At 43.5% G+C, this 24,960-nt stretch overlaps 2 protein-coding genes across 4 annotated transcripts in view; one reads left to right on the forward strand and one right to left on the reverse strand.

The window, feature by feature from the left end:
• The window catches only part of ZMAT3 (zinc finger matrin-type 3), a 327,537-nt gene that overhangs the window by 292,467 nt on the left and 10,110 nt on the right, over positions 1-24,960 (forward strand). The window lies entirely within an intron of this gene.
• Positions 1-24,960, reverse strand: part of KCNMB2 (potassium calcium-activated channel subfamily M regulatory beta subunit 2) — a 329,491-nt gene that overhangs the window by 193,563 nt on the left and 110,968 nt on the right. Inside the window, exon 2 of one of the 3 annotated variants that reach the window (XM_081190648.1) lies at positions 7,015-7,059. The exons of the other annotated variants lie outside the window; for them this stretch is intronic. Within the exon in view, the coding sequence (XP_081046774.1) occupies positions 7,015-7,059 (45 nt within the window). The remainder of the gene's footprint in view (positions 1-7,014; positions 7,060-24,960) is intronic. 3 annotated transcript variants of the gene reach the window in all.

Genomic DNA, 24,960 nt, shown 5'->3' on the forward strand with positions numbered 1-24,960 from the left:
TGTTTCCCCTTCCCCAATCAAATGCCTTCATCTGGTCATATCTTTTGGGATGATTTACCCAAGTCCAGCTGCCTGCCATCTCACAGGGTCCATCATCATACCAGGAATTAAGATTTAGTTGACTTTCTGACAATGCTGCTGAGTTTGGTGTCATCATACCACAGAGATCCTGGTGCCCCATAGCAAACACTCACAAGCACCGCAGAACATTATTTTAGTTGTTACTTTAGGAACTGTCTAATCTCCCTGCAATAATTTAAAGGCACTGTCCTGCCAACCAAAGCCTTGTTAAAATATCAATACACCCAAGGCTCGGTTGGGAGGGCAAGAGCGGTGAAATATTGGGCAGGAGATAATAAAGTTGCTGAGATGATGTTTCTAAATCACACCCAAGCCAAAGGCTAAGCCAAGTGAAAAACTTTCTTGGGGAAATGATTGCTAAAAGGAAGGAGCTAACAGCCTGTTTATCCCTCATATAGCAAGCTTATTAAGGAAGAGCCAATTGGAAATGAAAATTTCGTTGACAATGTTCAGACAAGCTGCTTTTGTCGCAGTATCTCTGGGTCATATGGGGAAGATAAAATCAATGGCTATTTCGAGAATGTTGGGCATGGCTCAGTTTTGCAATTAAGTACAGAATTTGTTAGTGAATTGTGGTAATTGCATCCCAGTAGGTGGGAAATTGCATGGGGAAACTTAGAAATTTCCTGAGACTGCTCAAAGAGATTGGGAAGGAGGAGGAATACACCTCCTCCTTCTTTAGATATAGGAAGTTTTGCTTACTCTAAATGGGTGTGGCTCTCCAAGGTCTCAGGCAGGATCGTTCCCCTCCAACCACCACATCACTTGCTACCTAATCTTTTTTTAAATGAAGCTTAGGGATGTGGAGGGAAATTGGATCACTTTGTATTCAAGGCAGTTATATGCAGCAAACACTGTCCAAAACAATGGGAGAACCAAAACAATTTTGCAGTGTAGTTATCCAACCAAACAATGTTTCAAAGCATGCATATTTTAGGGGAAAGTGTGCATAAAGATATTAATGAAAATAATACGCAAACATGCATTATGTATGGGGAAATTGCTTGCAAAAAATGTTCATATTAGTCAAAACCACACAGAAGCATGTGTTTATTAGGAGAAATTTGCACTAAACTGCTAAAATTGTGATGTTTTAAAAAAGACACAAGAACTCAAGTCCTGGAAAAAATGTGGCGAACCGAATTTAAGATTAGAAATAAATGGAATGGAAATTGACAAATATTTCCATGCCTACTGGAGATTCCAGGATTTGAATCTCGGACCTTCTGTATATAAAAGATGTGTTCCATCTCTAGAGCCTCACTGACACGTTTGTTCATATCCCTGGATCCATAGCAGTGCCAGCCAATTAACACTGCAAAAGGAGGAAGAAGAAACTTTCACAGGATGTACCCTGCCCCATCCAATAATAAAAAAAGACCATGCAAAGAAACTAGGTAGGAGAGAATCTGTCACCTGAAAGGGCAACTGATTGGACCTCCCGAGAGATGCCTGGCTGAAACTTTCTGATGCAACATCCTCAAATATGTCATGGTTCATTCCACACCTGGGCTTGAAAAACAACAACCCACAAACCCAAGCAGGAAAGGAATACAAAAGCGTTGGCAGCTGTGCTGACTAACTCAGCTGTGGGTGGAAATTTCAGTTAGGCTTCACTGGGAAGAGACATCTGCTACCTGGACATTGGGCACTGTGAAATGAAAGCTGGAACCATCAGCCCATGGATGAGTAAGTTTGGGATATAATAGGCTATGCCATCTTGGCTCCCTTTGGAAACTTATAGCTGCAGCTAAAATTGACTCCCTGTGAAAGGCACACCATGACTCAGACTTCATTCTCCTGCACTTTCATCGTTCAGAGATTTCAGGAGTGTTGTGGGTCTTTGAGAGGGACGCGGGTGGCACTGTGGTCTAAACCACTGAGCCTCTTGGGCTTGCCGATCAGAAAGTCGGCAGTTTGAATCACTGCGACGGGGTGAGCTCTCGTTGCTCTGTCCCAGCTCCTGCCAACCTAGAAGTTTGAAAGCACACCAAAAAGTGTAAGTAGATAAGTAGGTACTGCTCCGGCGGAAAGGTAAACGGCATTTCCGTGTGCTGCTCTGGTTTCGGTGTTCCATTGCACCAGAAGCAGCTTAGTCATGCTGGCCACATGACCTGGAAAAACTGTCTGCGGACAAATGCCGGCTCCCTCGGCCTGTAAAGCGAGATGAGTGCCGAAACCCCAGAGTTGTCTGTGACGGGACTTAACTGTCAGAGGTCCTTTCCTTTTACCTTTTTTGTGAGTCTTTGAACATCCAAACTGGGTGGCTGTTTGGGCAATTTCTTGGCCTAACAGTGTTGATTACTATAGTCCAGGAGTAATGCAATGTGATACTCTCCAGAAGTTGTTGGACTTCATCTCCCACCATCCTTACCCATCGGGCATGCTGAAGGATTGTTATGAACTTTCGCAATACCTCAGGTTACATCACACCATGTTGACTATCCTCATCACAAAAAGGGTATATTGCTTTGAGAGAGAATCCAGAACGGTCACTGGCAAATATAATCTCCAGTCCTGCATATACATTGGCTGCCCTTACTTTAGATAAACCTTTAACCTGGACCGAGAAACCATTGATACTCCTGCCTGTTTGCAAAAAAGCTTTATTAGGTAGTGATGGATGGTTATCAGGGACACGGACAATCACTGCAAAGTAATGATGTTTCTGCCTTTCATTTGGCACTTGCTGGAAAACTAGCAAGCATGTCATTTATAATCAGTTTTATACGTGTCAACTGCTTAGGTGCCATTTTGGCAAGTAAGCAGAATATAAATTTAGCAACCAATATTGAAAGTTGAAACAATGGCTGGTGTCCAAATAACTGTTTTAGGCACGGGCTAAATGTATGTATGCCCAGTGAAATGTTTGACTCCCAACCCGGTGGAACATCAGGAAGCAGCTTTATAATAGGCTGACTATTCTGTCCATCTTAGCTCATGGTTGTTTACTTTGACTGTTAGCAACTTTCAGGGTCTCAGGTGGTCTTTCATGTCCCTTACTTTACCTGGTCCTTTACACTGGGCCCAAAGTATTCAGCCCAGATTTCATCAGTTTGGGGAGTTTGGGAGCTGTACAAAAACAGCCTCGAGAAATGGGAACAACTTTGGAGGGCCCAATGATGTTGAATAATTTCTAGGGGAGGGAAAGTGACCGTTGTTGGTGGGAGAGCAGAGGGGGTTCTTTATTGGTTTTGGCCAATGGAGTAGCCATTGCAGTTGACCAAGAAACACCCTTAAAAAGGAGGCTGCATTGTTCAAAATTGAGAAAGAACACTTCTTTGCAGGAAAAGAAGAACAAACCCTCTTCCTGTCCATAAACAATGATGGGTCTCCTCAAAATTATTAGAATTTGTCTCCCCATACACACAACTAAGTTGCTAGAAATCCTTCTTTCGTGAGGGACAAATGGTTCCATGAAAACGTGTGTGTGTGTGTGTGTGTGTGTGTGTGTGTGTGTGTGTGTGTGTGATATTTGGCCCAGGACTGCTTTAGCTGGAGATGCCAGAGATTAAAACTAGGACTTTCCTGTGGTCCAGGAAGCTGCCTTATACTGACTTGGACCATCAATCCACATAGCTCAGCATTGTCCATATTGACTGGCAGGGGCTGTCTGGGTTTTCAGGCAGGGGATGTTCTCAGCCCTACCTAGAGATGATGGGATTGAACCTGGGACCTTTCTCATGCAAAACAGACACTGTACCACTGAGCTATGACCCTTCCTGTAGTGCTCTTCTGCTGAGCCACAGTCCCTCTCCTGCTATGAGTAGCAAGCTCTGCCTTTATGCCATCATCACAGGCTACCTTTGAAATTTCACTCAGTTTCAAAAGTGGTTCCCCAGGCAGCATGGGAAGGGAAGGGGATACTCTTAAGGAAACATAAGTCAAACTTCCCCAGGTACGTGGAACTCATTGCACCAGAAAACTCTGACCAGCCGTTCTCATATTTGGATTCCTTCAAAAGTAGAAGGATGCTCCACACTACTAGAGTAAAAAGCAGTTCATTTCTTCCTCTCTCCCTCTCTCTCTCTCTGTTTGTTTGGCTGTTTGCAAGTTTTCGTCTGCCCTCCCTTTGCTAATTAACCAAATGTGCTAATTAAGCTGAGTAGCCTGCTCGCTGTACAGGCAAGTCTTTTGCTAAAAGCTATGTTTTGGTCGAGCAGCACAGTGTTAAATGTTTTGTAACACCCCAAAAGAGCAATTGCAGAAAAAAGCAAGTTAAGATGGAGTCAGTCACTTGTGCTCAATCTGTTTCTCTTTTCTGCTCCTTCTTGCACACCGTCATGTGCAAAACTAACTACTTCCAAGAGGGAACAGACCCTGGACATCACTTAGCAGCTAAGCTCATTCTAAACAATGGCCTTGTAGTAACCAGTGGAAGATGCTCTACTAGGGCGAATGGCACCCCACCAATCTGAGTCTGCAATCAGCCAGCCCCACCTGCCTCCCTTCTTAATTGCAACCAGTCCTCCTTTAAAGCGCACCCAGACACGGGGAATATTAGTTTACATTTGCACTGCTATCTCAGTGACGTCTGCGCTGGCTTGGTCATGTCCACAGAATTGAAGGTGGCAGGATCCCCAAGGACATGCTCTAGGGGGAACTGGCTTCAGGCACCAGACCCATTGGCAGACCAACTCTGCATTACAAAGAGGTCTCTAAATGAGGCATGAAGGCTGGCAACACCAACCCCACTGTGTGGGAATCCCATGCAGATGACCACAGTGCCTAGAGAGAGACAGGTTGTACATTTGTAGCAGTGACCAGAGGATGAAGCTGGGAGGAGTGCAGAGAGAAGAAGCACCATGCTGCATCTGCAGCAGCACAACCGGACGCCGTCATCTGCCCCAGCTGCAACAAAACATATCTCTCCCATATTGGTCAACATGGCCACAACAGGTACTGTAGCTCTCCAACAGTTTGACCTCACCCCCAAATGTGCTCTCCTCCATTGTTTGTTGAGACAGAAAGATGCCAACGACAACAATGCATATGACCTGTTCTCTAATGTTCCTTTCAGTCTTGATGTAGAACTGTATGACCAATATACTGGCAAGCTGTACTGCATTTCATTCACACCAACAACCAAGTTCACTGGACAAAGTTGCTGCTCTCCTACCCTTTCCGCACATGTGTGCTTCTGTTTCCCCATGAAAATGGCAGCAAATAATAATAATAATAATAATAATAATAATAATAATAATAATAATAATTTATTATTTATACCCCGCCCATCTGGCTGGGCCTCCCCAGCCACTCTGGGCGGCTTCCATAAAAACCAAAAATAAGTAACTATACGCTGCTTTACCGCCCCCAATTTTGTCATTTTACTCCCATGATTTTCTGGATTAAGCTATTATTAGACATCCCCCCCCCCAATCAAATAACACAGAAGTGAGTGCTAAGCATGCACTGTATTCTGTTAGTTTTCTGGAAGTGGGTTTTATATCATGTGAAAAGTCAAATACAGTGGTACCTCGGTTTTTCGAATGTCTCCGTTGACTAACATTTTGGTTTACGAACACCGTAAACCCGGAAGTAGATGCTTTGGTTTTCGAACAAGCCTTGGAAGTCGAACATGCCACAGCTTCCATTGAATGCAAGTTCCTGAGGTCTAAGCTGTCGGCTGTCAAGTTTTTGGTTTTTGAACGTTTCAGAACTCGAACAGTCTTCCTCAACGGATTACTTTAGAAAACCGAGGTACCACTGTATAAGGTGGAGATTAACAGTGAAGGAAACATCAAGAAAATGGAATGAACTGCTGTGAGAATGAGGCCTTGGTCTCATTCCTGCCCCTGTAGAACTCAGCAGGGAGGAGGGTGCAGAATTAGTTGGCTCTACCTCTTACTGGTGGGTGGCGCTGTGGGTTAAACCACAGAGCCTAGGACTTGCCGATCAGAAGGTTGGTGGTTCAAATCCCCGCAACGGGATGAGGTCCCGTTGCTCGGTCCCTGCTCCTGCCAACCTAGCAGTTCGAAAGCACGTCAAAGTGCAAGTAGATAAATAGGTGCGCTGCTCTGGTTCACCAGAAGCGGCTTAGTCATGCTGGCTACATGATCCGGAAGCTGTACGCCGGCTCCCTTGGCCAATAAAGCAAGATGAGTGCCACAACCCCAGAGTCATCCGCGACTGGACCTAACGGACAGGGGTCCCTTTCCCTTTCCCTTTACCTCTTACTGGCTCTGGCTCCACCTACTGTTGGTTTCCCACTTTCCACTATTCTTATCCCAGTGGGCACCAGCCAGGATGGTAGTAACCATCTCTTTCATCCACAAGAGCAATAGAACGTCAACCTGCTTTGAACACTTGTCCCTTCCCAGCAGCTGGCCCTACAGATGGCCTTCAAAGCAATGTCTGTTCCAGACTAATAATTTTGCTGAGTGAATTATTGTGCATAATTTATGAAGAGGTGCAGGAACTAAGTACAGTGGGTGTGCCTGTCCTTCTGGACTGATATAGCCTAGGGAGGGTGGCACCTTAAAAACGCATCAGCAGGCACAATTTTGGCTCCCATTTCAGGACACAGCTGTGGGCAGTCTGTATCCAGAGGATTTGACAGAAGGGCTTTTGCATCATCCCACAAACTTGTTGAGTGTTGACGCAACCCGGTGACTATGATTCTGTGAAGGGGAGCGAAAGCTGCAAAGAATTTTTAGTACCCTCAACAAACTACAATTCTCAGGATTCTTAGGGGTGGCTGGGGGGTCATGGTAGGTAAAACTCAGGACAGTACAGTAGGATATGTACCCAGGAAGTTCTTTTTCTCCTTGAGAAAAACAGAAATGTCCTTGCCCTGCAACCACAAGCTGCTCCAGCTCTAGAAACCAAGGGAAAGAGAATCTGTGTCAAGAAAGGGTTTTTGTTACGTTTTAACAGTTGGATGAAATAAAAATATTTCTTTCATCCCTTGACTATGTGCTTAATCACACTTACAGTTTACTACTCAGGGTTTGGCAAGGCTCATTGTCTTCGATGAGTCTGCAGAGAGAAAACAAGAAATTGTAAGTTACTAGTCCTTATAATGATGTCCGTGATGGAGTCCAGAGGATCTGGACCTGGGAGACCTGTCAGGATCTTTGCTCGGCCAAGCTGATAAAGCTCATCTTCCTCCGGCCGAGCCTTCGGAATCGCCCTCCCGACGTATAATTAACGACCTGAGCCTTTGATAAGGCTCAAAGGCACGTTCCCCCATTCAGCAGAGAATCCAGCACAGGAAAGAGACGAGAGGTTTGGGCTACGTTGTAAAGAGTTTTATTTCTTAACTAGGCAGACAAAAAACATCATCTCTCTATGAAAGCAGAGAGCAACTGAACAACAAAGGAACAGGAAACCAGTAATGTCACATCCGTCTCCTCTCCCGTGAGACTTCCAATAGCCTGGAATGTCTCTGGAATGTAAACAGAGCCTTGTGACTCTAAGCAGCTGCTCAGTGGCAAACAGAAACTAACAAGACCTGGGTTTTAGATCCCAGTTAAGCCATGCTACGAGGATGGGCAAAATAAAGTGTATCAGTTTGCTTTAGAAATAGAGATGTGTTTGAAATCCTGGGGAAATGATAAGCAGATTTTCAAGGAGCCATGGTCCTTTGACCACCCAACCTACCTTTGTGAAATTCATTCATGCTTCTCTAACAATTCTAAGAAAGATAGACCAATGATCTGCATTGGTATGATGTAGCTTCCTATATCACCTGTGGTTTACCTGCCCAATAGCGCATCACATCCCTTGGTCCTCTATTTCAGTATTTTTTTCAAATTACATAATGCTTGGCAGCTGCTTTGCAGTACTTTGGGCCTCTAGGTGGTCTTTCCTAGCTGTGCCTAGAGATGCAAAGTCTTGAAATTGGGACCTTTTTAATGTATATCACATGTTCTTCCACTGAGCCACAGTCCTTTCCCTTCATAGTGTAAATCAAAGATATATCAGGTGGTCATAGGAACACAGGAAGATGCTTCAGAACCTTGATCCAGCATTGTCTACAGCAGGGGTTCCCAAACTTAGATACAGCTCTTTCTGGACTACAATCCCATCATCCCTGACCACTGGTCCTGCTAGCTTGGAATGATGGGAGTTGTAGTCCAAAAACAGCTGGAGACCCAAGTTTGGGGAAACGCTGGTCTACAGTGACTGGCAATGGCTTTCCAGGATTTCAGGGAGTCTCGCCCTCCCACCTGGAGACACCTGGGATTGACCTTGAGACGTCCTGCATGTATAGCAGATGTTTTACCACTGAGCTACAGCAGACATTGTCCCATAAAAATAATGGTAGAGGAAAAATATATTCCCTATCTGTTAATTAACTGAGTTCCCATATATCTTACTGCACTTTCAAGTCACATGAAATTAATTATAAGAAAGTTGGAGAAGGATTTGATTCCATCAGGCTGCCCTTCCATCAGTTGTCACCTGCGATAGCCATCTCACCAGGCTACATGCAAAAATTAAAAAGTGTGAGATCTGCTTATTTTATAATTTACCAGGCAGGATTTGTCATCTGAAAGTAGCTCAGAGTGACAGAGTCTTCTTCCTGCAAGTTACATTTTGGCTGAACAAGGTCCTCCAGACAAAATTACTCTATGGAGAATTTAGCAAAAGGAGGGTGTTTGATATGTAAATATTGATGCTGGCTGTGCAGATTTACCTTTAAGAAAGTAATTTTCAGCTTCAATTTATATGCAATTAACTCCAGCAAAGCTCCCCTAAAGACATGTGGTTTTGATGGGCAGGGCCTTAGAAGCATACATAATAGGTTGGAAACTCTTCTTACCCTTTTAAAGAATACATTATAAATACAGCTGAGTGACCACAGATGTAGCTGTCAGTTATCGGTCTTGTTTTTTTTTAAAATGGATTAGCTGACAAAAATAAATTATTATAAAAAGTTCAGACAGGTACAGATTGAGACTCTGTAGGGATGGCAGCCATTTTTGATGACTAAAGCATTATAGAAACAATCCCCACAACATATATTACCTTACAGGAAAGGCAAAAAAACCAAATCGTGTACAACAGGCGTTCCTTCCAGATGTTGCTGGACTACAGCTCCCATCATCCCTCACCGCTGGCCATGCTAGCTGAGGCTCATGGGAGCTGAAGTCCAGAACATCTGAAGAGACCAAATAGAATACCCTGAGGTACATTGTAACTTGGGTTAACCATTCACGGGTGTCAAACACAGCCTGCTTGGGGTGGGTCTGTACATCAGGTTTGCATTCTGGGAGTGCTCCAGGGTGGGCAGCAGGGCTAGGGTGGGCTGTGGCCTGGGAAGGCCCCCAGGAGCCCACACAGATAGGTCTAGAGCAGGCATAGGCAAACTCGGCCCTCCAGATGTTTTGGGACTACAACTCCCATCAACCCTAGCTAACAGGACCAGTGGTCAGGGATGATGGGAACTGTAGTCTCAACGCATCTGGAGGGCTAAGTTTGCCTATGCCTGCTCTAGAGAGCACTCTTCCCAGCCTTACTGGAGAGAGAGAGAAAGAGAGAACACAGAACATTACAAAGTCAACACTAAAGGGTTTTATCCTTTGGTCTTTCAAATTTTGAGGCATAAAAATTTTAACAGAACGCTGTATTAAATCCTGATGTCACTTATAGATGGTTTATGAAGAGGTTGTACTCATATCTAGTCCCCCTCCCCCTGCAGCTGAAAAATATATATGACATTGACACAGAAGAGTGACTAAGAAGGGGAAAAGCTTCAATTGAACATTCCGCCCCAGGCATCTCATCTTAAAAAGGGGCCTAGGACGAAGGTAAAACTGTCTTGCTTTGTTTCGTACCAGTTTAAATCTCTTGTAAAAGTTTCTTGTCACCAAGGATGGATAAGTCTGTCCAGTCCGGTTCCTCCTTTCCCCATTTTTTCACCTCACCACATTCTACATCAGTTTGTAATTTTTTTAAAAAAGTCCTCACAAAATTTGTTACTATTTTAGTGTGTATTCTGGCCAACGTACACATTTTTGCATGCATTTTTCTATGTTGTTTTTACTGACCTATTCATTGATATGTACATTTTCTCTTAACGTGTGTTTTTGTACGAATCTTTTTTGTTGCCAAAGTGCATCGCAAAATTTGGAGGTGTGTGAATTGTGAAGGATGAATGTGTTTCCTTTGCAAGTTGTTTCAGAAATGGGTAATTAAGGAGGGTTCTATTAAAAGGTGAACGGCCCTGAATTTCTGCCCCATCAATAGTTGCCACATGCAGAGATACCTCAGGTTAAGTACTTAATTCATTCTGGAGGTCCGTTCTTAACCTGAAACTGTTCTTAACCTGAAGCACCACTTTAGCTAATGGGGCCTCCCGCTGCTGCCGTGCCGCCGGAGCCCGATTTCTGTTCTCATCCTGAAGCAAAGTTCTTAACCTGAGGTAATATTTCTGGGTTAGTGGAGTCTCTAACCTGAAGCATATGTAACCTGAGGTACCACTGTACAGGGATGTAGGATGATACACTGACGTAAGCATGGCCTTATCAATGGTCCATTAAACAGCCTGTCCCATCTCCACTCCTGTTCCTTTGACTGTCTGACATTTCTTTTTTCCTTCTCCCTCCCAATTCCTTTTCCTTTTGTGTCATTTCTTTTAGAATGTAAATACGAAGGCAGGGCCTGTTTTAGGAGTAACATTTGTAAGTTTTTCTGACTGCTTTCTGGGTGTGCGGGGAAGTGCCGAAGAGCAAGATGAAAATGTTTAAAAATAAATAAACAAGCAAGCAATTCATAGATACTTGAAATAAAACAAAATAGATAAGTAGTCACCTTGCATCGCCAATATCAGATTGTTCCAGGGGTAATCAGCACCATTTGGAAAAACAACGATTCAAAGAGTTAAAAGAGTTTAACCCTACATTCTTTAACAGTTTGTCACAAGTCTAACCACTTGGCTATCTAAAATATCTACCGTAGCGCCGATCTTGAAAAACACAGACTGCACAGACGAGTGGAACTCTTTCAGCATGGCTAAGCATGGGACCTCGTTAATGAAAAAAGTTTCATCTCAAGATATGTAATATTACATTCTGCATCACCATTGCCTGCAGGAATATCTTTGGAAGAAGATAGCCTTATCATCTGGCTCCAGTCCTTTGGGCATATGCAGCTGCAACCAAAATGCCCATCCATCATAACACTGAAATGTCAGGTTATGAATCAAAATGCACAGGGCAAGAAAGATTCTAATCTGCAAAGCACGGGAGCAGTGCATAACTGAATGTCCACCTGGGCTTCGTATAAGCCTAATGAGGATGGGCAGGCAGAGGCTACAACCTCCCCTCCATCTAAACAAAGACTTACTGTTTAGGGAAGCTTTTAATGTTTTACAGACCATTGTATTTTAATATTTTGTTGGAAGCTGCCCAGAGTGGCTGGGGAAACCCAGCCAGATGGGCAAGGTATAAATAAAAAAATATTATTAATATTATTAATATTATTATTATTACCCCCAATGCCTAACCTCACAAAGTTGCAATGACTGCTATGAGGTAGGCGAAAACCAAAAGTCTGCAGCCAATTTGCCAAGTGGAAAGAACTCCTGCTGGGACCCAAAAATATGGCGGCCGACATTTGTCCAAAGCAAGGTCATATCATAGCAAAGCATAGAAAGAGGGTGGGTAGATGGGAGATTTAGTGAAGGGCACAAGAGGTCAGTCTTGGGCTGTGCCACGGTTTATATTTCCCGTGGCCACGCCCCCTGCCAGCACTGATTGGCCAGTGAGGGCCACCCCTGGACATGGCTAAACAGTGATGAGGAGGACATTGATCACCTCCTCTGTCCGGATCACTGCGGGGCCGAAGGCCTGGCAACACCACAACCTACGAAGTACAGTGGTACCTCGGGTTAAGAACTTGATTCGTTCTGGAGGTCCATTCTTAACCTGAGGTACCACTATAGCTAATGGGGCCTCCTGCCGCTGGCACACGATTTCTGTTTTCATCCTGAAGCAAAGTTCTTAACCCGAGGTACTCTTTCTGGGTTAGTGGAGTCTGTAACCTGAAGCGTCTGTAACCTGAAGCTTCTGTAACCCGAGGTATCACTGTAACTTAAGCGGACATGTCATACAACATATAAACACAAAGTGTGTAACATAAAAAGATAAACAAACAAACAAACAAACAGGTTAAGTTAAACAAGATATTGTGAAGGGTCTTAACACAGGGCTACCATCTTGGACCACAGCCTTGTTTACTTTGGAATGTGTAGTTCTGCCCTGCGAGGCAGAGACAAATTACCTACCCTCTAATTCTTTCCAAACAATACCGACTGTTTACTGCTAACTGGCTGCTTAGGAGTCCCCAGCACACCCCTTCACATCAATTCAGAACAAACAACACGCATACACCTGCCATGTGCCACTTGAAATCCAGCTGTTTCGGTGCATCTTTCTAATCCCACACTGCCATTTGACTCTGAAATTTAGGAGTATTTGCTCAAGGGTATAAACAAGCCTTCTCAGGAAGCAGAGAGGAAACAAGAGTGGAAGAAAGCAAGAGAGAGAGAGAGAGAGAGAGGGAGCAAGAGAGAGAGAGAGGAAGGCAGGGATTATATTGGTGCAAAGCACAGGAGGGACCCAAATCCATCTTCACTGTAAAGCCCTAGAAAGACCCACGTTGGTCTGAGCACTTGACTCCAAAGCTTAGCTAGAGACAGCCTTAAGCAAAAGGTGACTAGCTGGTTACTGCCTTTTGTAACAGCAGCGTTTTATGGGTGGCTGTTTACAGGTGGCTGCATGCTGCTAAAGATCACTCAAACAGTCAGAGGCGACTTTAGGGCAGTGCAAGCAGGGCAGCGGCAGTCGAGGAAGGTGCTTTCTTAAAGCCTGATAAGAGCTTGCTTGGCTTTTGGAAGGAAGCACAAGGGCTCTAACAGGTGCTACAGTCTTCTTACCTCCTTCCCAAAGATGGAGGGGGGGGGCAAATGTTGGCCTCGCACAGGGCGGCATATTATAAAGGTCTGCCACTGCAAACAGTGGTATGCATCTTCATTTCAATTCTGTTTTTTTTTTCTGAAGCAGTTTTACAGATCTTCCTCAGTGGTGATTTTTTTTTTAAGCCTGGAAGCTTTAGGCCTGCTGACTCAAAGCAGACTGTCTTTCAGATCTGGGCTGAAAGATTCACGGTGGAATGATTGCAGCACCAAGGGATACGTTTTTTTAGTTGGCTAAAGGTATATGCTGCCTTTCTGCTCATCAAGGACCATCACAGGTTAGGAACGGAACATAGTACGCTTTAGATGTTGCTGGACTCCGGCTCCCATCAGCCACAGCCAGCACAGCCAGTGGTCAAGGATGATGGGAGTTGTAGTCGAACCTGGAGGGCAACATGTCAGCTACCCTTTTTTTAAATAAAAAATATTTTTTATTAAGAATTTCAACATAACAAATTATCTAAACATATCATCTTCATCGTTTCCCCCATTTCCCCCCTCCCCCAAAAAGACCCTCCCCCCAAAACTTCCCTCAGCTCCTTTCTCTGATTTTTCAACACATGTTATTCTCTGCATATTGTAAAATTGTAAAGATCCTTAAATTATCTGTTTATTATGTTAACAATCAATAAATTTGTGTATGTTTATTCAAAACCTGCCAAGGAGTCCAATTCATTTTGTGTTGTTTTTTTTAAATAGTTTGTAAAAAGTTCTTCAAAGTCACAGTTGTCCTTGTCTCGCAGTTTGTATGTCAATTTCACCAATTCTGCACAGTCCATCAATTTCTCTCGCCATTGTTCTTTTGTCAGGATTTCCTCATTCTTCCATCCTTGTGCTATTAAGACTCTTGCCGCCGTTGTAGCATACATAAATAAATTCTTTATTTTCCTTGGCAGGTCTTTTCCTACCATCCCTAACAAAAGTGCTTCTGGTTTTTTTTTACAAATGTTAATTTACACATTTTCTTCAACTCATTATATATCATTTCCCAAAATTTTTTAATTTCTCTACATTCCCACCACATATGGTAAAAAGTCATGTCAGCTACCTTTAACACAGAGAATAAGAAACAAACCACAGAGCCTAAGCATGAAACACAAAACAGAAGAAAACCAAGCCAGAAGCAAAAGTGAACAGCGTCGCTGCAGCTTACTTGGACAGGGCTGAGCTGGGGCCAGGTGTCTGTGAGGTCACTTCTGCATGGACCCACCAGCAGAACAGTCCAGTGTTCCTGCTTGTGCATCTGTGCAGTTCTGGAACTTGCAGGTGCCCAGTCCCCCCTCCAGGTAAGCAGTAGCGATGCCACGGGGGGAGGGCAGTTTTATGCCTCCACCCTCCCCAGACTGCTACTGATGTATGCTGAGTTCAACATCAGCACTCTCACCTGCAAAAGGAGCTGCCAACTGGCTAAGCAAACAACAACAACAACAAAAACCAGTAGCTTGGCCTGGTCCTTTCCTTTTAATAGTTTTGATATGCAGAAATCAGAAGGATAATTTTTTTCAAAGGGTGGAACTAAATAGTTTCACCTTCTCATTGCTGCGGACTTTTAAAGGGGTCAGCCACACAGGCCAGGTTCAAAGCTGGCAACTCCCAAGTTAGGGGGGAAAACTGGCAAATTCTGAAGTTCATGCAGGATGGGTTTAATAGGTGCTCTGTGATCCAACCTGCTTAAAATCCAGACTGCTGCCTTCTGAACGACCTGTAATTTAGAGGGCTGTAAACTCCTGAAAGTGGAGACAGTTAAATTGCTTAATTTAAGTTATGTCTGGTACAGATATCTGGAGGAGAGAAGTAGATTGCAGACATGACAGAGAAGTGCTGGGAGTGGAAGCAGAAGTCCACTGCACACTCTGCTCCTGTTAGCTTATTATCATGTCCAAATGGGTTCTCAAAGCTTATGAAAAGCCAGCCTTTTCTAAACTTACTGCAGTAAAAGGTAAAGGTAAAGGGACCCCTGACCATTAGGTCCAGTCGTGGCGGACTCTGGGGTTGCGGCGCTCATCTCGCTTTATTGGCCGAGGGAGCCGGCATACAGCTTCTGGGTCATGTGGCCAGCATGACTAAGCCGCTTCTGGCGAACCAGAGCAGCGTACCTACACAGGTAGAGTCAGTAGGGACCACCTTTTGTTTTTTGTTTTGAAAAAAACAGGTATGTACCATGCTCCCTACCATTTCACCACCTTCCAGGAAGGTGCCTGCTAATTGCAAATAGGTCCCGCCAAAGCACCTCTGCTTGTACAGTATTGTTGATTGTCTCTATTACCTTCTGCCAATGTTTTTTTCCATGTAGGACATTGTACAAACATGTTTTAGGGAAGCATTATCCCTGTCACATCTCCAGCAGCTTTTTATTTTTTAATTAAAAGTAATCACATCAAACCTGAGTGTATCAATTGCACCCCCTCCACTGGCTGAATTTCAGTTGCTGAAGGCACCCATCATTTTTTCCTTTTCTTTTTAACACCAATGATTCCACTCGCTTCAGGCTCAAGATCACTTTTTGAGAATCATGGGCTGACGTCTTACATCCAAGGGGGGTCTGGCAAGTAATTTGGCTCTGACTTTTAAGCATCTTCTGACCTCCTCAGTGTTTTTGCTTGTTAATAGTTGAAGGACACATTAGGTCACCATCATTTTGTTGTTGTTTAGTCCTTTAGTCGTGTCCGACTCTTTGTGACCCCATGGACCAAAGCATGCCAGGCACTCCTGTCTTCCACTGCCTCCTGCAGTTTGGTTAGACTCATGTTAGTAGCTTCGAGAACACAGTCCAACCATCTTGTCCTCTGTCGTCCCCTTCTCCTTGTGCCCTCAATCTTTCCAAACATCAGGGTCTTTTCCAGGGAGTCTTCTCTTCTCATGAGGTGGCCAAAGTATTGGAGCCTCAGCTTCACGATCTGTCCTTCCAGTGAGCACTCAGGGCTGATTTCCTTCAGAATGGATAGGTTTGATCTTCTTGCAGTCCATGGGCCTCTCAAGAGTCTCCTCCAGCACCATAATTCAAAAGCATCAATTCTTCAGTGATCAGCCTTCTTTATGGTCCAGCTCTCACTTCCACACATCACTACTGGGAAAACCATAGCTTTAAGAATATGGCAAGGTGATGTCTCTGCTTTTTAAGATGCTGTCTAGCATCTTAAAGATGCTGTCTACCATCATTTTAGAGCATTCTAGAACAGGCCAAATAAGCACTTTGGGAATCGAAGGCAGGTATATTTTTTAAGACCAAAACTTAAGCCAGTGAAATTTATTGCCTGAACATATTGTATCAAGTGCCCAAGAACCTTCTTGGCAAGCTTAGCTTTAATTGTGTCTCAGCTGGAACTCAGTGGAGTCAAAAGTAATCCAAAGCCTGTTAATTGATGCTATCACAGGTGTCTGTGGTATCTATTCACATACACTCCCCAGAGGAGTATAGGTCCTACAGTGTAACTCACTCAGTCACCCTTATTTGGAGACATATCAGAAGAGCTGGAAATATTCAGTTATGTGTTTAGGACAGAGTTGAACAAATGCTGCCTTGGCAGAGTGGTCTAATTGGCCATGTTTCTACGACAGTTAAATGGAACCTCTCATGTACAGAGTCAGTATCATATAGTACTTTGGGATAGTAATTTCTTGAGGTGGGTGCACTTAGTTTCTCTTTCCCCTAAACATATTTTACTTCTGCAAATGTCTGAGTTCCTCTGAGCATGCTGATAACTCCCTTATGTTTTTCAGTGGCCCCATTTTCACTACAATCTACCAGCTTCATCTGGTACGGTGGCTGAGACCCTACCTGCCTGCAGACTGTCTCAGCAGAGTGGTGCATGATCTGGTTATCTCCCGCTTGGACTACTGCAATGTACTCTACATGGGGCTACCTTTGAAGGTGACTTGGAAACTACCACTAATCCAGAATGTGGCAACTAGGCTGGTGACTGGGAGCAACCGCCAGGACCATATAACACCAGTCCTACTGTACATTGGCTCCTATTATGTTTCTGAGCACAATTCAAAGTGTTGGTGCTGACCTTAAAGCCCTAAACAGCCTCAGCTCTGTATACATGAAGGAGCGCTTCCATCCCTGTCGTTCAGCCCAGACACTGAGGTCCAGCTCCAAGGGCCTTCTGGTAGTTCCCTCATTGTGAGAAGTGAAGCTACAGAGAGCCAGGCAGACGGCCTTCTTGGTAGTGGCACCTGCCCTATGGAATGCCCCGCCCCCATCAGATGTCAAGGCAATAACTAAACAACCTTTAGAAGAAACCCAAAGGCAGCCTTATATCAGGAAGTTTCTAATGTCTGAAGTTTTATTATGTTTCTATATGTGTTGGAAGCCGCCCAGAGTGGCTGGGGCAACCCAGCCAGATGGGCCAGGTATAAATAATAGAATAATAATAATAATAATAATAATAATAATAATAATAATAATAATTACAGTCTTGTTGGCAGTCATCAGTTGGGTTTGCTTTTAGAGGGAGCTGTGTAGGGACTGGGCAAAACCCACCAGCAAGTTCCCTTGCACAGACTCAATTGAAATGAACCAGAGCTCTGCAAGAACACGAAGTTGCTTTAGTCGTGCAGTTCAATAAATCTTTTTCAGGAGAACGTCCCTATGGATTATGGTCATTGCCAATATGAATTCCTAAGTGGAATTCCCAACACACACAAGCTCAAAGAGACAACAAATATCAATGTAGTTTTAGAATCAAGATACATAAGGATAGATAAAGAGGCAGGGAATGAACAAATATAGGGCAGAAACTCTGACTTACCTACCATAGCAGTTACAGATGAGAAAAGCAAACAATTCCATGAAAATGCAAGTGACTCAGTCATTTAAGACACTTAAAAAGAAAATACATTTGATGCAGCATTTCATATATAGGACAGAATGCAGTAAGACATTATTAAGTTTAGATCCAGAAGCCATTTATGCAGCAAATGGAATCATCCACACACTTCCAAGGGGCAATAAATGTTAAGGTATATTATGGGAGTATCTCTGCTGTACGCTCACTTCCCTCTATTACAATTTTGAGTTGTATTGCCTGAATTGCATTTTGCCTTTGGTTATTCAACACCTCCTCTACTCCTAGATCATGTTTCCTTTTCCCACAGTATCTCAGCTTAAGAAGTTAATTCGTTCTGGAGGTCTGTTCTTAACCTGAAACTGTTCTTAACCTGAGGTACCACTTTAGCTAATGGGGCCTCCCGCTTCTGCCGCCACCCCGCCACCACCGCTGCGCGATTTCTGTTCTCATCCTGAAGCAAAGTTCTTAACCCGAGGTACTCTTTCTGGGTTAGTGGAGTCTATAACCTGAAGTGTCTGTAACCCGAGGTACCCCTGTACATAGGTGCAGATTTCTCCTCTGCCAGTCAAATTGCTATACAGCAAGAGAAAGGGCATGCACGTTCTTCTAACTTGAGGGTGAGATTGTGACAAACGTACGAGGCTGGATCTACCATTAGGCAGAACACAACAGCACTCTGCTCACTTGTGATTCCCAGCAACCAGTATTCAGAAGCATATCATCTTTGAGCTTAGTCATAGAATCATAGAATTGTAGAGTTGGAAGGGACCTTGAGGGTCATCGAGTCCAGGCCTCCTGCAAGGTAGGAATCTCACCAGAGCATTCATGACAGATGTCCATCCAACTTCTGCTTTAAAATCTCCAGTGAAGGAGAGTCCACAACCTCCCAAGGGAGACCATTCCTCTATCGGACACGTCTTGCTGTCTGAAAGTTATTCCTGATATTTAGTTGGAATCAGAGTTGGCATTCATTGATTATGAGCCATTGTTTCAGCTAGCCATAGGTGTAGACTCTCTCTCCCCACCCCCCGGGTAATCACTGGTGGTCAAATATAACAACGAGCAATGGTCAAAGGAGAAAGGCAAAACAGAGAATACAGATATCCAGACAATGATAGTAAGTAGCATTTGATCTGTTTTGTAATATCAGGGACATCCTTGATTCCTTGTGATGTCCAAAGCACCATTGCCTACAAACAAAACAAAACAAAACAGTAATTTAAACAGAAAAGAGCCACGTTTTAATGGCAAGAAAAAGATGAATTTCTCAAGGTGACAGCATGTGATGGCTTTATTCTTTTCTGCATGTTCTATTGTTTTCTTTAACACAAATATGAAGACTTTCCATAGGGAGAATGAGTCGTTTAACTGCATGGGATGATTGGCAGAACAGCTGGATAGTTCAAGCATGCCTCTCTATCGTCTTTCCCCTCTATTTGGTTTATTTCTAAGATGCCAATTTTCGTGATATATAATTTCCGTTGGGATTGGAAATGGGAATGGACGAATGAAACCTTAATTATAGGCAATGGAAGAGAAAAATCTCCCTATTTTTACAAAGGCAAGGAGTGAGATTGGGGGAAGGGGAAGAAATAGGAAGAACCACTGTCAGCACAAAAGAAAAAAGAATCTGAACTAGGGCCTGAGAAATCTGCTCATCAAACTTAGTTACATTTGAGGATCTCAAGGAAATCCCGTGTGCTCCAATGCAGAACTGGAGTTCCTTTGTGAGTTATTGGAAAGCTCTTAGGGCAGAGGAGAAGACTGTAGGTTATCACATGGCTGAGCCTTTTCCAGGGTGAAGTACCAGCTAAGGGATCCGAGTGAAGGGTTAAGACAAAAGTTGCAGTTATCCTTCCATGTGAACCAAGTGTGCCTTTTAGAATGTACCTTGGACTCCTTTTCAGCTGCACATTGCAGAGTCGATATTGAGTGGGCAAACTGTATTTCAGAAATACTTGTCCACCATTACAGAACTTCACGTTGGGACCTTCCTTTGTGGGAAACACGTAGATCAGTGGTAGAGCACACGAGTTGCCTGGAGAAAGTTCTAGGTTCAATCCCCAGCATCTGGAGGTAGGGCTAGGAAACATGCCTTTTTGAAATCATGGAGAACTACTCCTAGTGTAGGCATAAACAGTATTAAACTAGATGGACCACTGGCATGTCTCAGCATAACATGGCTTTTTAGAAGATCAATGATAAGGTCTCACTAAAGAAGGGTGAGTCTGCCAATTTTGCTTTCTCTCCTTGTTTCTCATTTTCCAAATCCTAAAGTTCAGTTCTCAACATTTCTGCATTGGTTTGCAATTTTTTAAAATAAGAGAACTCATGAAATTTCACATGCATTTTTGTGCAAATCTCTCCTAAATATACACATTTTTGTTAGGCAATTTTGCCTAATATGCACCACTTTGCAAAGCGATTTCCCTTTATAGAAACCATTTTTCTACACATTACTTGGCTGGAAAATTGCATTGCAAAATTTGGAGAAGTTCAAATTTTGAAGGATGGCTCTTTCATGCATTGTTTCAGAAAGTGCAAGGTATTAAATAGTGCTTGTGGGGGGCAAACTACTGCCAGCAAATAATACCTGGCTTGAAGGATTTGCACTGGCTGCCAACCTGCTACCGGGCGAAGTTCAAGGTGTTGATACTAACATATAAGTCGCTATACAGCTCAGGACCAGGTTACCTGAGAAACGGCTGTATCCCTTATACACCCAGCAGACTGCTGCAGTCTGCTCTCAGAGGATTTACAAGCAGCTTAAATTTACCTGCTGTACTGAAGAAGAAGGGCTGGGGATATTTAATTTTATATTTCCTCATGGCTGCAGTGCAGAAAATCACGAGGAAATGTAAATCAAAGTTAAACATATCCCCATCCTCGGACTTTATAAACTTCTTCCTCATTTGTTACAAAGTCAAAACAACATGACATTTTGACAGCTGATTTCTGCTCCTCTATAGGAGAAGGCACTTGTCTTTTTCAGACACATTCTTCTCTGTCCTTCAAAGGCCAGGGTTCCACCCTCCCTGAGAAAAAAAGTTATCTTCTACAAGCTATTCTGAGAATAACTCACAGTAGCACTGTGAAGGATTATATTGTGTTGCTGATTGCCACATAATTAACAACAAGTGCCCATGCTTTGCACAGAGGTTACAGAAAAACAAAGAGAAAAGTTTTGGAAAATGGCAAGTATTTTTTTTATAAATATTTTTTATTAGATTTTCCATCAAATTTTTTTTTACAAAATTATACATCCATTTTTAACTTAAACCCTTTTTTCCAGAACTTCCCTCAGCTTGTCTGATAATTTTCCGTTTATTTTTTTATCCTCGTCTCACATTTCCCAATATTATATTGCACTCAGATACTCTTAATCACATCATAGTTTTTAAACAATATTTCTAACAGTAATTTCACAGAGCTTCTTGAAAGCCAACGAACGTTATTTGCTCATCACAGAAATTTTTGATATACTCTGTAAATTTCTTCCAGAAAATGGCAAGTAAGAGGGACGTAATAGAGGTGTATAAAATCATGCAGGAAAATGGAGAGGGAACCTCCTCAATCTTCCTCTGATATTATTGGAACTCTGGTATATATTGGAATATCAGTGGGGCCTGCTGTTGTGCACTTCAGCTTTATTAAAGCTAAAAAAGGTCAAAGGACCCCCTGGATGGTTAAGTCCAGTCAAAGGCGACTATGGGGTTGCGGTGCTCATCTCACTTTCAGGCTGAGGGAGCTGGCGTTTGTACACAGACAGCTTTCCGGGTCATGTGGCCAGCATGACTAAACTGCTTCTGGCGCAATGGAACACGGTGACGGAAACCAGAGTGCACGGAAACGCCGTTTACCTTCCCACCGCAGCAGTACCTACAGTGGTGCCTCGAGTCACAAACGCCTCAGGTTACAAATGCTTCATGTTACAAACTCCGCTAACCTGGAAGAGTTACCTCGAGTTGAGAACTGTGCCCCAGGATGAGAACAGAAATCGTGTGCCAGCGGCGCAGCAGCAGCAAGAGGCCCCATTAGCGAAAGCACCCTTCTACTTAAGAACAGTTTCAGGTTAAGAACGGACTTCCGGAATGAATTAAGTTGGTAACTAGAGGTACCACTGTATTTATCTACTTGCACTGTTTTGCTTTTGAACTGCTAGGTTGGCAGGAGTTGGGACCGAGCAATGGGAGCTCACCCCGTCGTGGGGATTAGAACCTCCAACCTTCTGATCGGCAAGCCCAAGAGGCTCAGTGGTTTAAACCACAGCACCACCAGCTTCCTGCAGCTTTATTAGCCAGTGTGGTGTAGTGGTTAAGAGCGGTAGTCTCGTAATCTGGGGAACCAGGTTCGCGTCTCCGCTCCTCCACATGCAGCTGCTGGGTGACCTTGGGCCAGTCACACTTCTCTGAAGTCTCTCATCCCCACTCACCTCACAGAGTGTTTGTTGTGGGGGAGGAAGGGAAAGGAGAATGTTAGCCGCTTTGAGACTCCTGAAGGGGAGTGAAAGGCGGGATATTAAATCCAAACTCTTCTTCTTCTTCTTACTAATAAAGAGACATACCTTGACTGCCTGTGTGAGAGCCTCCTATGTTCCCTGTATGTTCATCCATCCAGGGAGCGGTCCCTATTGGGAGCCACCCCACTCCCCTGAATTTATCAAACAATTGGCCAAGCAGATAAATAACCAGTGCTGTGCAGACAGCTGTGGGCTTGGATCTAAGACTGCATCTCTCTCTGTGAGGGGTGGGGTGGGGGGTCTGTGGGCTGCAGGAAACTTTCAAATCTTGTGCCTGGATTCTCAGCATCTCCTTCTTAAAACATGTGCTGCTGTGACCACAGCAGGTGCTTTCTGTTTCAATGACTAGAAACTGCTGAAAACTTTTCTGTTCCACCAGGCCTGTGCAGGCAATTGAGAATACACATTTCCACAATGATTAATTGTTGTCTGTTTTTATATGGTTTTAATATATGATTTTATGTATTATTGTTGTAAACTGCTTTGCTTTTTTAATTAAATAGCTGCATATAAAGAAGAAGAAGAGTTTGGATTTGATATCCCACTTTATCACTACCCAAAGGAGTCTCAAAGCGGCTAACATTCTCCTTTCCCTTCCTCCCCCACAACAAACACTCTGTGAGGTGAGTGGGGCTGAGAGACTTCAGAGAAGTGTGACTAGCCCAAGGTCACCCAGCAGCTGCATGTGGAGGAGTGGAGAAGTGAACCCGGTTCACCAGATTACGAGTCTGCCGCTTTTAACCACTATACCACATCGGCTTGTGTGTGTGTGTGTGTGTGTGTGTGTGTGTGTGTGTGTGAGAGAGAGAGAGAGAGAGAGAGAGAGAGAGAGAGAATAAAGATGAACAGGACACCAAAATTTTGGCACATCCCTTGCAATATTATTTTTTTCTTGGGGGGGGGGAGGGGATTTCCAATTATGGGACCTAACTGGTTCCGTGCTTGGTTGTGAGGAGAGCAAAATCTGGAATGATCATGGATAAGCCTTATTTCCATGTGGCAGAAGGAGGACCCATTGCATGGGGGCAAAATATGTCCCTTAGGGCACGTACTATATGGTTGGCATATTTCAAAAAGCGAAAATCCGGACACAAAAGTTGTTGATGTTTGAACTATTTTGAAGTAAATTTGCCAAAATCTACACTTCCAACATGGGCTGCCATACATCTGGATTTTCCCGATTGGACACTGTTGCCAACGGTTGAATCCTGATAATGTCTGGGAAATTGTGTACGTGTGGCAACCCTAACATACTAAAAATAAGTACTTTGAATTGCACAGAAATCTATTGAACCCCGTCCTTTGGGGTTCTTGGAAAAGATGATTTCTTTCATGAGCTCACTCCTCCTACCTGCTGCTAAGATGGGCAGCTCCCTGATTTTCAGCTAATGACATAGCCAATATATAACAATGAAGATGAATTACAATATTAAATGAAACAGTGAGAGTTTACAGACTTTGCAACTAGATCTGGTAGAACATTATCATTATTTGTATGATCGAAGGAAGAAAGATAAATTTGCAGACCAAAATTGTATGTTCATACAGTAGCTATGGGATTGTGCTAAGAACTCTGATCTGGTCCAAGACCACTGCTTTCACTTTTATGAATGGGGAACTGGTCCTGGATATGGGAGAAGAAGCGGGTGCTTGTGCAAGACAGAAGGGGTGTGTGTGTGTGTGAGCCTGCTGTAAGCAAATAGTGTCCGGGTGGAATTTCCGAAAATTGTTGAAATGTTCTTTGCAGATGCATTCTTTGCAAAATTTCTAAGGAGGAACAGACAGGTCTATGGGTGTTTGGCACATTTTTAGTTTGGGCATGTTCAAAATTTAAACAAATCCTGTGTTGTCTCCTATTTGTTGAATTTTAGGCTGCAAATGCCTTGGGCCAGTGTGTGATCCTTTACGTTATGTAAAGGGCTACACACATGAACAGCAAAGCAATGATGAAACATAACAGTTTGTAAAATGAACACAATCTTCTTTACACAAGCATGATCAGTGCGGTTCATCCCTGAAGGTTGTCTATTTTTGTTTTGAAACCTAAATGCTTCCCTGACCATTAAATCCCAATAAGATCAATGGTGAAGCCCTCTTTTTACTAGCCTTACAACTAGCACACAAAATTGTTCATCAGTGACCTGCAGCAATAAGAACATGGGCAATGGAGCAAAGCAACAACAATTTATTGCTATTTGAAAGTCATGAGTGGCCTATAATCCTGATGAGTATATCCAGAACAATTTCTCAAAGAATTCCCAAAACAGATAAGAAGCAACAGACCTATCTGTATGCAGGTTAAAGAAACAGAGGGCTTGAAGATGGTACCAATAAACTTCTGAAGATATAAATGAACCACATGGCGTTACACAAGATGGCAAGGGCTGTGGCTCAGTAGATAGAGCATCTGTTTTGCATGCAGAAGGTCCCAGGTTTCTGTTAAGTGTTGTTGGCAGGGACATCCTGAATGTCTTTAGGGAGGTATTTGTATATGCAACGGCTGCAGCTGGGACTTTGGTGGCAAAGGGGTGGAAGGAAGTAGAAGTCCCGACAATAATGGACTGGCATAAGAAGCTACAAGAATTTGCTGAAATGGCACAGTTGACAAATAGCCTGAGAGGCAATTCAAAACCAAAAATATGGAA

The sequence above is a fragment of the Podarcis bocagei genome (genome assembly GCF_964188305.1).
Source record: "Podarcis bocagei genome assembly, chromosome: 4".
NCBI lineage: Eukaryota > Metazoa > Chordata > Lepidosauria > Squamata > Lacertidae > Podarcis > Podarcis bocagei.